Consider the following 16417-nt stretch of genomic DNA (forward strand, 5'->3'; position numbering starts at 1 on the left):
CAGAAAGTTAAACTCCAGCCACAGTTAGTATCTCTGTAACCTTGGGCAAATTATTTAACCTTTCTGCTTCATTTTCCTGAAATGAAACTAATAATAGTATCAACCTCAGGGTTGTAGGGGCTTCCCTGGTGGCTCAGACAGGAAATAATCTACCTGCAATGCAGGAGACCTGGGTTTGATCCCTGGGTTGGGAAGATCCCCTGGAGAAAGAAATGGCAACCCTCTCCAGTATTCTTGCCTGGGAAATTCATGGACAGAGGAGCCTGGTGGGCTACAGTCCTGGGGTCAAAAAGAGTCAGACAGGACTGAGTGACTAACAGGGTTGTAAAGGATTAAGTGAATAAATACATGTAAAGCACTTAGAACAGTGCTTAGCACACAGTAAGCGCTATTTAAGTAATAGCTATTTTTTAAGCGGTCTTGCCTTGAGAATCCCAGGGGGAGCCTGGTGGGCTGCTGTCTGTGGGGTCGCACAGAGTCGGACACGACTGAAAGCGACTTAGGAGCAGCAGCAGCAGCAAGGGGTGGACAGAAAAAGAGGGACCTAAGTGGGAACAGCCAGAGATAAGAGGAAAGTCACAAGTGTATGGAGTTCTAAAAACTTAAGAAGACAGTTTCAAGAAGGAGGGACTAGCTAATAGTATCAGACCTTGTTGAGGAGGGGGATGTAATAGGAACTGAAAAGTGATGGCCTCAGTAAGAGCAGTTTCAGTGGTGCAGCCAGATTCTGGTCACCTGGGTAGATGGGGATATAAGGAAGCGAGAGAGCAAATAGGGACAACTTTCTAGGAAATTTGATGGTAAAACAGGAAAAAGAGAGGTAACCTGCTACAGAGGAATTGAGACTTGGGGGTGGGGGAAATGTATCCATTTTTAAAATTGAGAATGCCTTGAACTTGTATTATTAGTAAAGAGCCATAAAAAGAGGAAATGGTTGAAGATACTGGCAGAGATGGATTAACTGATACAGTTGGGTCTATATCCAGGTAGATATAGAATTGCCAAAAATAATTTCTGTAAGTTCCATGAGAATAGGGATTGTCTATTTTGTTAACCACTGTATACCTAAAACGGTGCCTGGTAACTATTAAATAAGTAATTGTTGAGTGAATTAATGGTAGACATTGACTCTTTTTTTTCTTCTGCTTAAAACCTTGAATGTAATAGGCATACAAATATTTATTAGATAAATATATACAATTATACTGCTAAAGAGTAATTTATGTCTGGTGTCTTTTAGAGAAGGATTATAAGAAAACATAAACACCCTGATATGTTTATGTAATCTGTTAGATTTCAAAAATAATCTGTATTAAAATCTAGTTTTGGCATGTCAAGCTCTAAAAATCAATTCTATTGTATCTAGCAAGTAAGGAAACTAGTATAAAAAGTGACACAAAAGTCCCAAATCAAATTTGCATAGAGACCACTAAAATAAACATGGCAAGTAGAAATGTGATAGTAGGAAGCACTTCAGTGAACCTTTACTTAAATACTTAAAATATCCTCAGTAGAAATGTGAAGAAAATAAGTAAATAAATAAAAAAGAAATGTGAAGAATTTATTTCCAATAAAGAAGTTTGTATCTGGTCCTGAGAATTATGGGTCAACTGAGATCTGACTCATTGTTTCATGTGTTTTAAAAAGTGCTATGACAGGAAGAAAGTTGAAATTTTAGATTGAGCAGATTCTTCTCTCTTCAGACATGTTCCCAGTCTAACTTGGTCTCTTCCTCATTGCCAGTTCCTGGTCCTGACCCTAAGGTGTGGAAATGTAGACCAAATGGAGAAAGAGTTGTCTTGGGGCCAACTTTAGACGCTGACAATGAAATAAAACATTGCTCTATTTCCTTGTACATGGAAGCATTGCAGGGCCAGAGAGGAAGAATGGTGGGTGAAAGGAAATGATTTCTGTCTGTTCTTAAGTCTGATGCACAAAATATTTGTGTTAATATGAGGTTTTTCTATGTAGACTGTAATAAATCAGTGGAAGGTTTTTGGAGCTGTGAACTCTTGCTTGGGGCTGTTCAGCCTAAAGTTACTTCAGAAATTAAATGATTTTATCCAGGTTTTTTCCCTTAGGCCAGTTAATCTCAAAGTTGTGCCTGGTTGATTTCTAAGGTAATTGCTATCATCACGTTGTTTCTTAACCTCCATCTTCTCCCATCCCAAGTTGAGATGATACGCTAAAGAAGGGAGAGAAGCCAGAGGACTCACTTCCAGTGTCTTAAATAATCTCTCTTTGAATCTGTATTTGTATGTGCCAGGTCTTGTCCTAGGTACCTGAAATACAAAAGATGAATAATACACTTACCTTCAAGGAGCTCTTACCTATCCTCAAGAAGCAAAAGACTGAGGGAAATAAAATGTTGTTCTTTGCCAGGAAATGTTGGAAAACTTTGCTTTAAGTACAACTATTTGAGAAGGATGGATCAGTTACCCATTTACAACATAAAACACTTTATTATGGATTTTTGTGAAACAGGCACATCTACGATGATTACAGAGGAAGAGATGAATGTTCCCTTTAATATGGCATGCAAATTGTGCCAAATTTTTCACTTGGCTATTATCATACTTCTCTGGTGCTGTTAGTTGAGATTATTATAAATTACTAACAAATGACTATAAAGGACCACAGATTATAGGAGCTAGTGGCTCTGTTCCCAGTTTATTCCGTGTTCTAAAGCATGATCCATTCTGGTCAGGAGAGTTGCCAGGAAATTTGTTAATATTTAAAGCTTTAATTTTGATTCAGTCAATATTTATGGTATATCTAGCCCTGTAAGGTGGAGGTCTTTAAGAGATAACCATTTGGTTTACCAAAGTTGGTGAAATTACTAATATTTTCTTATTATTTGGTATATTCTTACTATTTTGAATTAGGATGCTTTTTTCAAAAAAGCAAAAATACCCATAGTTTGGTAGAAGATATCTATTTTCAGTCTTAGTGGTTTTTTTTTTTTTTTTTTTTCAGTCTTAGTTTTATTACCAACAAGATGTATAATCTAGGACTTCACTCTCCTCTCTGCAGTACTTGTCGCACAAACTCATTTCTAAAATCCATTTTAGTTCTAAAATCCATTTTAGTTCTAAAATTTCCTAATTTTATAGTAATATGGTTAGAAAGTATTGTGTAGAAGAAGCAAGAGTTTGAAAATAAGGTTTGATATTGACAATTAATTTAATGTAACATTTCTCAGGTTTAGTGCCATCCAGTGTGCAGCTGCAGTCCCTAGAGCCCCTGCTGAATCCTCATCTTCTGAAGCGTTTGAGCAGTCAGATCTTCCGGTATCACCTGAGACACAAGCCAGTAATGAGTTGACCACCAATGGTCATGGCCCACCTATCCCCAAACAGAGTTCCCAGCAGCCCAAAGGAATCATGGGCATGTTTGCTTCTAAAGCTGCTTCTAAAGCCCAAGATGCCAATAAGGAAACCAAAACAGAGGCTAAAGAAGTAACAAATGTAAGTCTTCTATAAAAAATGTGCTTTTACAGTTCAGAATGGGTAACTAGAAAAGCATTTAATAATTCCAGTGGTTGTAGTTTAATTATATAAGGTTCTGATATTCAGTTCTAGTTTTTTCTACCTTGGTGTAAATCATTTAATTCTTGGGCCGATAGTTTGATCTTTGTTTAAATCCTCATTTTGCGTTCTGTGAGGGAGAGATCATCTTGTTCAGTACTTTGGATGTCATATTGCTGTTAAGTGGTGGAACCAGAATTCAGTTCCACTTATGATGATTACAAATGTAATGTTCTGGGGGTTTTTCCCCGTTTTGTACCATACTGCCTCTGGTCTAATTCTGTCAAAGTAAGTAGTTTTTAAATATAATAAAAAAAATGTTTAGACACATTCATGGATAATAATTTTATAAAAACTATGAGAAACTAAGCTTTGGAGATGAATACCAAACACTGTATGGTCTGGCTTTATTCTTATACCTAGTATCTGTACACATTTTGGCATGATAATATAGAGACTCTATGATCACGACAGTGTGTTCTACTATTGACATTTTGGACTGTTTCTTGAAGAACAGCCTAAACACAGAAAAAAAAAAATCATGTGTGTTTTCTTTTGCTTTGCTTTCAGGCATCTTCGGTAGGCCCCAAGGCAGCAGGGAAAGGGAATGTCATAAGCAATTTTTTTGGAAAAGCTGCTATGAGTAAGCATGTTCTTACGTTCCTTTGACTAATATGTGAATGTTAATATAATAACCTTTTATCTGAGGTGAAGACCACCTGTCCAGTTTTTACCCGTCTAACACACTACTATGTGGTTTTCCTACATCCTGACATAAATTTGCAGTCTACAAACCTATGTACTGATGAACATAACCAATTGGAACAGTGGATTTTACGGGTGAGCTGGGTTTGGTTGAGATCTCCTGAAGGATAGTTTACTTATTTCTGATTTTACTTCCTGACTTGGAAAGAGAATTAAATATTTGTTTCATAGGGTTCTTGAAAATGAGTGATTAAAGTAAAAGGGAAGTTGCTTGGTTAAACAGTGCAGTGTTAATATCTTGGATGCTTTGTCAGTTTGCCTGGTATGATCATTTTTACCTCTGTTTTCCAAGGGGCTACAAAAACAAATTTTTTGCCTTTCTTATTTTTGCAGATTACTTACAGTAATGAACTAGACCTCGGTTTGAATTAGGAGGGCCCAGGTAGTAATGGCCATTTATAAATATTTACATTTTGAGAAAGCAAATCTCCTTTATTTAAAAATATATATTTGGATGAGACTTCTTTCAAATAAAAAGAACCAATAATCACATATTTCCGTACTTCTCATATCAAATACACATCCCCTGAGGGTATGTGGCCAGAATACCAGGAAGAATGCAGGAGTTGCAGGGTAATTATGGCACACTTCTTGGAGCATAATGCTTTACAAAGATTTTGTGGGAAGCATTTTTGTTACATGCCTATGCAAGCAAAATTAGTCAGAAATCTGCTTTTCTGTGATGGTCATAATGGTAGTTAGGGGATAGATTGGGGTGATAATTTTTTTATTTTCCATAAAAGCCATCAGAAAACATTTTATATTCTGAAAAAAATGATGAAAATTTGCTACTTTTAGGTTACTGGGAAAGCATGATTGTATTATTTCAGGCCCAAAGCACAAGGCCAGTGCAGGAGATACAAGAGATGTGGGTTTGATCCTGGGTCAGGAAGATTCCTTGGAGGAGGAAATGGAAACCCATTCCATTATTCTTGCCTGGAAAATCCCATGGACAGAGGTGCATGGCAGGCTACAGTCCATGGGGTTGCACAGAGTCAGACATGACTGAGCACATGTACACACAGTACATGAGGAGGGCTCTCTCCTTCTGTGAAAACATATCATGCTAAGGTCTATCATCTTATGAATGCATAAACAATATGTGATAGATGTATGTTTTTCAGCCATAAAAAGCAATGAAGTACTGATACATGCTACAAAATAGATGAACCTTGAAAATGGCAAAATAAAAGAAGCTGAACACAAAAGGCCGCATGTTATATGATTCCATTTATACAAAAGGTTCAGAATAGGCAAACCTATAGAGACAGAAAGTCTATTAGTGGTTGTTAAGGGATGGTTTGTGGAGTACAGGATTTCTTTTAGAGGTGATGAAATGTTCTAAAATTGGATAGTGGTGTTGGAATTAAGAAGCACTGAATTGTACAGTTTATAAGGGTAAATTTCATGATATATGAATTCTGTCTCGGTAACAAACACCTTAATGTTTTATATATTTTTAAAAATTGCAGCATTGGTGACAAATTAGAAAGTCGTCATCTGTTATCTTTCTTTGCTTAAAAAGGTGTTTCATATTTTTTTGAGTATAAAAAGGAGATGCTTTTCTGCTGTCATAATTCATAAGCTGCGTACTCTTGGGAAACATCTTTAATCCCTCTGACTCTTAATTTCCTCATCTAACAAATGAGAATGTTGGTACTTCATAAATTTGTATTCATTTTTTTTCTTAAGACCTACTTTTACTATCATTTGGCCTGGGGGCTATGATATAATGAGGGATTAGCAGGAGGCAGAAATGAAAACAGTTTCAACTCGAGTGGTAGTTGGAAACGAGAAATGTTCTCTTGACTAGACCATGAGCTCTGTTAGGACGAGGACTGTTTTTCATCCCTTTAGCCCATGTTCCTAATATATTACCTGGCACTTAGTAAACTGTCAAAGGAATGATAAATTAATATTGCACGACGGGGTTATATATCATCTGCTATACTTTATTTATAGATAAACTTAAAGTCAATTTGGACTCAGAACAAGAAGTGAAAGAAGAAAAAAAAGTGGAGCAACCTCCACTGTCTGTCACAGAACCAAAGCTGGCAGCCCCTGTGGGCCTGAAGAAATCTAGCAAAAAAGCAGAGCCTGTTAAGATGCAACAGAAAGAAAAAAAGAGGTAGGAAAATTTTGTTGCTTGTGAGGGAAGAGTGTCTCTGCTGGGGGTGAAAAGGTCTGTTTGGGCATATTGACAGGCAGGCAGTTTTCAGTTGAGTACTAAATCCTACTTAATGCCTTAGGGATACAGCTGTATAACCAAAATGAAGAGAGACGCTTCATAGCTTATCTAGTGAAGCAGAACTTGAATCAACCAGTTCGGGTGATGTAGAGCCCAAAGCCAGTTTTTTGGGGCTCCATTGATCTAAATTGATTGTCTTTTCCCCTTTACTTCATTTTATATTCGTGGACATGGCACAAGTGTGCCTGAGTATATGTCTCTGTGTCTGTTTTTCACCTTAGATTGCCAAATGAGGGGTTACTGTTTCCAGTGAAATTTAAGAGAAAAAGTTCTTTGTTTTCTTTTTATATCAATGAGTTTATTTTTCAAGTGGTAAAATGTAATTAGAAAAGAAAATAAAAAGCACACAAGCTGTTAAAAATGAATCCAGGAATTTGAGACACTACCTCATAGTTGGTAGGAACTAGTCTGTTGAAAGAAATTCTAAAGGACACTGTCAGCACTGATAGGCCCAGAAATACTTGACTTTGGTGGCAAGGTTATGGCTACTCTATTAGAAAACATAAACAAAATGCTGAAGTTGCAGAGGGTCAGAGCTCTGTCCAGCGAGCCTCACCTCCTCAGAACGTGTGATATGGATGGATTAAAATGTCTCCTACCATGAGGACAACACTCATTGATGGTTATTGCCAGGATCACATTCAGCATTTCACCACCAAGTGGGATGTTAACCGTGTGTTTTTAACACATGGTCTTCCCTTGTGGTTCAGCTGGTAAAGAATCCGCCTACAACGCAAGAGACCTGGGTTCGATCCCTGAGTTGGGAAGATCCCCTGGAGAAGGGAAAGGCTACCCACTCCAGTATTCTGGCCTGGAGAATTTCATGGACTATACAGTCCATGGTATTGCAAAGAGTTGGCATTTTAATACATGAACTTTACCAGATTCAGGAAGTTCTTTTCTGTTCCTAGTTTGATGTTTTATAAAATGAGTGTTGAATTTTGACAGATTCTTCTACATTTATTGAGGTGAATGTATGGTGTTTATAAATGAGTGTTGAATTTTGACCGATACTTTTCCTACATTTATTGAGGTAAATGTATGGTGTTTCTGTTAATTTGGTGAATTACACTGACTGGTTCTCAAATTTTAAACCAACCTTGCATTCTTGAGATAAACCCCACTTGGTCATGATGTATTATCCTTTTTATATATTGCTAGATTTGATTTGTTAATGTTAAGAATTTTTTGCATCTATGTTTATGGGGGTATAATCAGTTATATTATCTTTGCTGGTAGTCTTTACCAGATTTCAGTATCAAAATTATGCTTATTTCATGTGATTAGTTAAGAGGAGTTTTCTTCTTCCTCTGTTTTCCAAAAGAGTTTATGTAAGATATGTATTATTTTCTCTTAAAAATTTGATAAAATTCACCAGTGGATCTAGGCTTGGAGTTTTCTTTGTGGGAAAATATTTATTATGAATTTGATTTCTTCAAATAGAACTATTCAAGTATATCTTTATTCTTTTGTGGTCAGTTTTTAATGTGTTTTTATTTATTTATTTATTTATTTTTGTTTAAAATATGGAACGCTTCACGAATTTGCATGTCATCCTTGCACAGGGGCCATGCTAATCTTCTCTGTGTCGTTCCAATTTTAGTATATGTGCTGCCGAAACGAGCACTTGAATGTGTTTTTAAAAGAATTTATTTCATCTAAGTTAAAATTATTCTTAATATATATAACCTTATTCTTTGAATATCTATAGAATCTGTAGGTATTGGTACAGATTTCTTCTTTCATTCCTAGTACTGGTAATATATACTTTTAATCAATCTTGTAAAAGTCTTACTAATTTTATTAGTTTTCTTGAAAAATAATTTTTACTGTTTTAAATTTTCTATTTCATTGATTTCTGCTCTTTATTATTTCCTTCTACTTTGGGTTTATTCTTTTTCTAGCTTAAGGTAAAAAAAAAAGTATTGATATTTGTTATGTAAGAAATATGGTTGAAGGTAAAAACTATGTCTTGTCCTTATTTGTGTCTGTAACACACAGTAGGCCCTTGATAAATTATTGTTGATTGAATGAATAGTGTGGTAGAGTATCCAGATAGAAGAGCTAAATAATGTCAAGATGGATTTCGGTTTTTTTATTATGTCATTGTTGCTGTTCAGTTGCTAAGTCGTGTCTGACTCTGCAGCCTCCTGGACTGCAGCACACCAGGCTTCCCTGTCCTTCACTGTCTCCTGGAGTTTGCTCAGACTCATGTCCATTGAGTCGGTGATGCCATCCAACCATCTCATCCTCTGTCGTCCCCTTTTCCTCCTGCCTTCACTCTTTCACAGTATCAGTCTTTTCCAGTGAGTTGGCTCTTTGCATCAGGTGGCCAAAGTATTGGAGCTTTCAGCATCAGTCCTTCCAATGACTATTCAGGATTGATTTCCTTTAGGATTGACTGGTTTGATCTCCTTGAGGGACTCTCAAGAGTTTTCTCCAACACTACAATACAAAAGCATCAATTCTTCGGCACTCAGTCTTTTCTACTGTCCAGCTCTTATATTTGTACATGACTGCAGGAAAAACCATAGCTTTGACTATATGGACCTTTGTCAGCCAAGTGATGTCTCTGCTTTTTAATATGCTGTCTAGGTTGGTCATAGCTTTTCTTCCAAGGAGCAAGCGTCTTTTAATTTCATGGCTGCAGTCACTATCCACAGTGATTTTAGAGTTAGAATCACCTTAATGTTTTCTGCCTGTGCCTTTGTTCCTATTGTTCTTTCTTTTTAAAATTATGTCTCCCTTTTCTATCTGATAAACTGTTTAGATTTTGAAGTTTTAAAATAAGACTCATATCACTTAACATTTATTTGTTCAGAAAAACTTATCATACTGTATTTTATAGTCAGTGGTATTTGTATCTGTTTTTCCTGCCAGAGCTTTTTGAGAACAATGGTACTTTTTTGATCTTTGCATCTGGGTATTTAGCAAAAATTCTTTATGTAAGTAGTAGCTGCTTATTTAATGCTTGTTGAATGACTGAATCAACAGTCATTCAACTATTGCATTCATAATGCTTGTTGAAGTAAGGAATGAATTATGAATGCATTCATAATGCTTGTTGAATGACTGAATCAAAAGTAGGGGAAGTAAGGAATTTAGAGAAATTTTCAATAACCTGGTAAGTAGCTTACAGTGGTCTTTAGAGAGCTAGAGGAAGTTTTTATTCTGAAGTGACTTAGTTGTGTGTGGTCAGTTAGCAGAGTATCCTTTGGGTCTTTTATGACTTTTATTTTCTACCCTCTGGAATTAAATTCATGAATTATGAAGCAAGGCTGATAGTAGCATATGAATACTTATATTTTTATTTTGTGTAACATGCTTAAATTATTCCTGAATGACAACAGGAGGAAGCAAGCGGAGTTATCTGATGATGAGACAAAAGAAACTGAAAACATGAAGAAAAAGAGGAGAAGAATCAAACTTCCTGAGTCTGATAGCAGTGAAGATGAAGGTGGGCACTGCTAACTTTTTTATTTTAAATTTTACTTTAAAGTTTTAATTTTTGGCTAGTGGGATTGTCTCAGTCAAATTGGGCTGCTATTATAAGAATACCATAGACTGGGAGGTGTAAACCACAGGACTTTATTCCTTACAGTTTTGAAGGCTAAGAAGTTCAAAATCAAGGTACAAGCTGATTCAGTTCCTGGGAGAGGCTCTTTTCCTCATTTGTAGAAGAATACCTCCTTGCTGTGTTCTCCATGGTAGAGAAAGAAATCATCTTTGTGTCTCTAATCCTATTCATTACGATCCTGTCCTCGTTTTATCCCCCAAAGGTTCTCTTCCTGCTACAATTGAGGATTTGGGCTTCAACATACAAATTTTGAGGGAACACAAATATTCGGTCCACAGAAGGATCAGTTCTTCTTATGATGACTTTAGCTCAAGAAGCTAAAAAGTTGCTTATTATGGGTTGCAGTGACAATAGTAATCCTAGCACTGAGAGACACAATGTACCTATTTCTGTTCAAAACCAACTTTAACCTTTTAACAAGAAGCATAATCTTCTGGTAATTTGTGAAAGTAGCAAACACAAAAAGAAGGAGAATAAGGATTATTATTATATTTATTATCAAGGACATTTTCTTTTTTAAAAAATAAAATGGAACTCTTCCTTTGGGTGTTTGGTATGGACCTAACAGAAGCAGAAGATATTAAGAAGAGGTGGCAAGAATACACAGAAGAACTGTACAAAAAAGATAATTACAATGGTGTGATCACTCACCTAGAGCCAGACATCCTGGAATGTGAAGTCAAGTGGGCCTTAGAAAGCATCACTACAAACAAAGCTAGTGGATGTGATGGAATTCCAGTTGAGCTATTTCAAATCCTGAAAGATGATACTGTGAAAGTGCTGCACTCAGTATGCTAGCAAATTTGGAAAACTCAGCAGTGGCCACAGGACTGGAAAAGGTCAGTTTTCATTCCAATCCCTAAGAAAGGCAGTGCCAAAGAATGCTCATCTACCACACAATTGCACTCATCTCTCACGCTAGTAAAGTAATGCTCAAAATTCTCCAAGCCAGGCTTCAGCAGTACATGAACCAAGAACTTCCAGATGTTCAAGCCGGTATTAGAAAAGGCAGAGGAACCAGAGATCAAATTGCCAACATCTGTTGGATCATTGAAAAAGCAAGAGAGTTCCAGAAAAACATCTGTTTCTGCTTTATTGACTACGCCAAAGCCTTTGACTGTGTGGATCACAATAAATTGTGGAAAATTCTGAAAGAGATGGGAATACCAGACCACCTGACCTGCCTCTTGAGAAACCTGTATGCAGGTCAGGAAGCAACAGTTAGAACTGGACATGGAACAACAGACTGGTTCCAAATAGGAAAAGGAGGACGTCAAGGCTGTATATTGTCACCCTGCTTATTTAACTTATATGCAGAGTACATCATGAGAAACACTGGGCTAGAAGAAGCACAAGCTGGAATCAAGATTGCCAGGAGAAATACCAATAACCTCAGATATGCAGATGACACCACCCTTACGGCAGAAAGTGAAGAGGAACTAAAAAGCCTCTTGATGAAAGTGGAGAGTGAAAAAGTTGGCTTAAAGCTTAACATTCAGAAAACTAAGATCATGGCATCTGGTCCCATCACTTCATGGGAAATAGATGGGGAGACAGTGGAAACAGTGTCAGACTTTATTTTTTTTGGGCTCCAAAATCACTGCGGATGGTGACTACAGCCATGAAATTAAAAGACGCTTACTCCTTGGAAGGAAAGTTATGACCAACCTCGATAGCATATTAAAAAGCAGAAACATTACTTTGCCAACAAAGGTCTGTCTGGTCAAGGCTGTGGTTTTTCCAGTGGTCATGTGTGGATGTGAGAGTTGGGACTGTGAAGAAAGCTGAGTGCTGAAGAGTTGGTGCTTTTGAACTGTGGTGTTGAAGACTCTTGCAAGTCCCTTGGACTGCAAGGAGATCCAGCCAGTCCATCCTAAAGGAGATCAGTCCTGGGTGTTCATTGGAAGGACTGATGCTGAAGCTGAAACTGCAATACTTTAGCCACCTCGTGCGAAGAGTTGACTCATTGGAAAAGACTGATGCTGGGAGGCATTGGGGGCAGGAGGAGAAGGGGACGACAGAGGATGAGATGGCTGAATGGCATCACCAACTCAATGGGCATGAGTTTGAGTAAACTCCGGGAGTTGGTGATGGACAGGGAGGCCTGGCATGCTGCGATTCATGGGGTCACAAAGAGTCGGACACAACTGAGCCAACTGAACTGAACTTCCTTTGGGTACCTTCATGTGTGTCTTATAAAATGGATGAGATTGTAGGCATCAAGGATAATGGTGCTGTTTTGTATCACGTAAGTAAAACCACACTAAGATCAATCTGCATTATTGTTGAAAAGGAATGACACTGTGGACCCTCCTAGTTTTAAGTTGTAGACACTGTTGTAAAATAAGTTAACAGAGTAAGGGCAAGAATCTCGCCTGGAAAATTAATGTGCCTTTTAAGAGAATATCAAGTAGTCTAAGAGCCAATTCAAGTATTCGTCCCAAATTGGGTAAAAGAAAATATATAGAAAAAAGAGGGACTTCTCTGATGGTCCAGTGGTTAAGACTGCATTCCCAGTGCATGGGGCCCAGGTTCAATCCCTGGTCAAGGAACTAGATCCTACATGCAACTGAGATTCTTCATGCACATGTCAATGAAGATCCCTTAGTGCCACAACTAAGACCCAGTACAGCCAAGTAAATTTTTTTTAAAAAAAGACCAAAGAGAAAGATTCCTGGGTTGGACTGATATGCCATATGACTTCAACTCTGAAAAGCCTGCTCTGAGAACGGGTGGTGAAAAGCTTGAGCTGCTAGGATTGATTCTCCATGAATTCATGGTATAAAAAGCATTTTAGGAAATGGCCAGAACTCTCATCCAAAGGGATTCAGCATCGTATAAAGGTAGACAAAGGCAAACAAACTGAAAGATTCTTTAAGAGATTAAAGAAAAATGAATGCAAAAAAAGAAACCTGTTGTGCTGTTGAAGGGCAAAGCTAAACTTGTTAAACTCCAGTCTTACCAGAAACTACTGTAAAAAGCACTAAAAGTGGTAACAGAGGCAATCCAAACTGGGCGGGGGAGGAGGCGGGGGTGGTATTTAACTCAAGGGAGTTGAGAAACAAATTATATATATAGATGACAGTCACACAAAGGAAGTGAACAGACCTAAGAAACTGTACAGGCAAGTTGACTGTGTCTATGGCAGAGCTGCACCTTTGACTCCTCCCTGGACTTAGGGTTTTTGTTGACTGTGAAACAGATAGGGAGGATGCTGAATCCTCATTGCATGTCATTTATCAAAATGCTTTAACCAAGACCACAGAAAGGAAGATTTTAAAGTGTATAGATGAAACAACCATCAAGGAACATTCTGATTGGTTAAGAGTTGAGGAAATAGAGGCAACTCTGCAGACACACAGGAAAATAACTTAGGAGGTAACTTAGGAATGTGTGCTAACTGGAGCAGTCATCCCTAATTCCAACCAGGAAAAGAACTTGAGGAAGATTCTAGATAAGTCTTTGAAACCATTAGCCTTAATATACATTAAAAAAATAAACTAGATACTCTAGTATTAGTGAAGGAGTCAGCTGTAATACTGTGAGTGATTGAACACTCTTTACATACTTCTGAAATACTCTCTATAGTTCTGATCCTTAGCTCACAAAAATGATACTCTTAAGTGACTAGAAATAAGAGTGGGGTTATTTAGCCTGGAAGGGAGAAGAAATGTGAAAGAGGAGGTGGACAGCCTATAATAACATGATATAGAGCAGAGGCTCTCAGATTTTTTTTTTTCTGGGAAAGATAATTTTTGGCATCTGACTAAATTTATAAACTATTGCCATTTTATTCCTAAATTTCTTCTTTGTCTCAGAGCCAATGGGATTTTACTTTAAACCTTCATACAGTCTCTAACCTACTGTTGCTTTATTTCTGCTATGCTGAACATGTGCTGTTAGTTCAGTATGCTATCTTCAGCTAGAAGTTAGCAGCAAGAGCGGAGCAAATGGCAGAGACTTTGGAGTCAGACAGACCTGGGTTTAAAATCTTACCTCCACTGACTGTGTGACTTTAGGCAGGTTACTTAACTTCTTCAGTTCCTTGTTTTCTCTTCTCTAAGATAGGATGTTATCACATAAGATAGGCCTTTTATGAACATCAAATAAAATGTTGTTTCAAAAGTGCCAGGACAATACTTAACATATAATCAGTTTTCTTAATGTTCACCCCACTTTTCCTGTTGAAATTCAGTAAGCATTTAATGGTAATAATATACTTGAAAGTACCTTCTCTCTGAAAATTCCCTTCAACTTCATATTCTTAACCGTATACCTGAGAAAGTATTCCTTTCTCCTTCTCCCTGGCAGGATCGTAAGCACCGTTAGCAGTTCTGTATACTCTCTTTGTAAAGTAAAGACAGGCCAGACCCAGAAAGAAATAACATTAAGAGTAATATCTATATTGCTAGGAAAAAGTAGTTTTAACTGGTATGTTTCAGTCTTTGCTACCATTTTCAGTCCTTGCAAATTGTTTATAGAGAATGGTAAGCAAATGACCTACCCCCACCCCTTTTTTGAAGGTTAAGATAAGTAGTTTAAAAAATTTCCTAGGAAGCTATGAATGGTTTCCAGGAATTCTAATTACCCATCTCTTCCAGAAAACTGATAAACAGTGGTTACATTGCTAGATCCCTGCAATTATCTTTACCACAGTTCTTATTCTGCCCCAGTGAAGGGTGCTTTCCTGGGATAAGTGATGTTTCACTACTTGAGTACCTTTCATCTGAAGAGCTGCAAAATCAGTTACAAATATATTTAAAACACACCAATGTATCCATCATTCCATAGCTTATATCACTAAAAATATGTTGAAGGAGTATGGTCATCTTGGTAATAAAGACTAAGGTAGACAGACATGGATTCTAGTCTATGAATGTGGGCAAGTTTTGTTTTTTTTTAATCTCTTTGAACCTTGGTTGTATAAAACAAATAGTAGTAGTGATTTTTGTGGGGTTATTATAAAAATAAATGATTAATGTTTGTAAGCCCAGAAAATTCTAGTTGTTTTCCCTATCCTTTCTTAAAATATTATAATTTTTTAAAAAATTTAAACTAAGTAATACATGTATACAATGTCAAAAATCAGATAAAGTACAAGTGTTACATATTAATAGGAACCTCTCCTATCATACTCAACCTAATTGACTGATGCTTCTATTGTCAGCTTTTTCCCATCCACCTTCCATCTTCCAAGGGTTTGTTGAAATTTCTTATTCCTTAAGAGCTCTTGGCTTCTGTGATGTTCTTTTCCATGTTATGAGGGGTTTACAACATTTCTTTCCTTTATGATTGTTATAATGTTTCTCAGTGAGGATGTGTGGAAGGGAGAGGGAGGCATATGCTGAATCTTCCTTGACTTAGAAGCTCCTCATCCCAAATATAGTTCAGAAAATGATTCTTTTATTAAAAATGTTACTGTATATTCAGCACTAGGGAAATGGTGGTGCCTCTGCCTGTATGGAGCTTAGAGTCTGAAGGGGGCCTCTAAACAGCTGCATACGTGCAGTGAGAGGGGTCTTAGACAGTGCCACTGGGATTATGTGTTTTCCTTGGTTAAGTCAAGTGGTTGCAGAACTGGAAACAGAATAAGAACTCATAAATTTATGACTGAGTACTCAAAATTCCTTTTCTTTGGCGTCCTCACTGCATAAACTTCTCTCCTGCCACTGTAACTCATTGCTTCAGAGCTTTCTTAATAGCTATACCTTCAGGAAAATGGGTGCTTGGTTCTGGTGGTTTGACTGGACTTTTTCTTACTCAAGCTCCCATCATGTTCTAGCCTCCCAGTGCTGGTTAATAGCTGGACCACTTTGCTTTCATGTTTCTATTTCCTAGAGTTTATAAAGTTTGGGGGCCCATCTCATACTTGAAGTGTGTAATTTATTGTTTCTTTCTGGCTGTTGTTTTGCTTCACCTCTTTAGGTCATTTGGCCTTCAACTCTCCACTGTCATAATTTTTAACACTGACCTAATGAGTTGGGAGAATTTCAATCCAAGACTTGTGCTAAGAATTTGAATACAGCCAGGAGATTCAGGGAGCAGGTGAGGCTAAGCAGCGCCCCAGTCCCTTGACCAGCAGTTTCTTTGCGGTGATTAAGCAATGGGTCAGCTGAGGATTTTCACTTCCCTTCTCATGGGCCTTAAACTAAGACCACTGTTTCTGAAACTCTTCAAAACTGATGGGATCCCTCTGGTGGTGCTCTCTTTTCAGGTGGTACCACTTTCATAGTGGTATTTCCCTCCTTAAAGTATTCTTTTCCTGCTGATCATATTAATGAGCAAGTCTTAGTTGTTAGA

At 37.4% G+C, this 16417-nt stretch overlaps 1 protein-coding gene and 1 non-coding gene across 3 annotated transcripts in view; one reads left to right on the forward strand and one right to left on the reverse strand.

Moving 5' to 3' along the window:
- Positions 1-16417, forward strand: part of POLD3 (DNA polymerase delta 3, accessory subunit) — a 44651-nt gene that overhangs the window by 19453 nt on the left and 8781 nt on the right. For both annotated transcript variants that reach the window (XM_043481866.1, XM_043481867.1), the window contains exons 6-9: positions 3203-3467; positions 4098-4170; positions 6255-6420; positions 9891-9997. In XM_043481866.1, the coding sequence (XP_043337801.1) occupies positions 3203-3467; positions 4098-4170; positions 6255-6420; positions 9891-9997 (611 nt within the window). The remainder of the gene's footprint in view (positions 1-3202; positions 3468-4097; positions 4171-6254; positions 6421-9890; positions 9998-16417) is intronic.
- On the reverse strand, positions 8061-8167 carry LOC122450728. Its single transcript, XR_006272219.1, has one exon. It is a non-coding gene; the product is annotated as a U6 spliceosomal RNA (small nuclear RNA).

The sequence above is a fragment of the Cervus canadensis genome, chromosome 11 (genome assembly GCF_019320065.1).
Source record: "Cervus canadensis isolate Bull #8, Minnesota chromosome 11, ASM1932006v1, whole genome shotgun sequence".
NCBI lineage: Eukaryota > Metazoa > Chordata > Mammalia > Artiodactyla > Cervidae > Cervus > Cervus canadensis.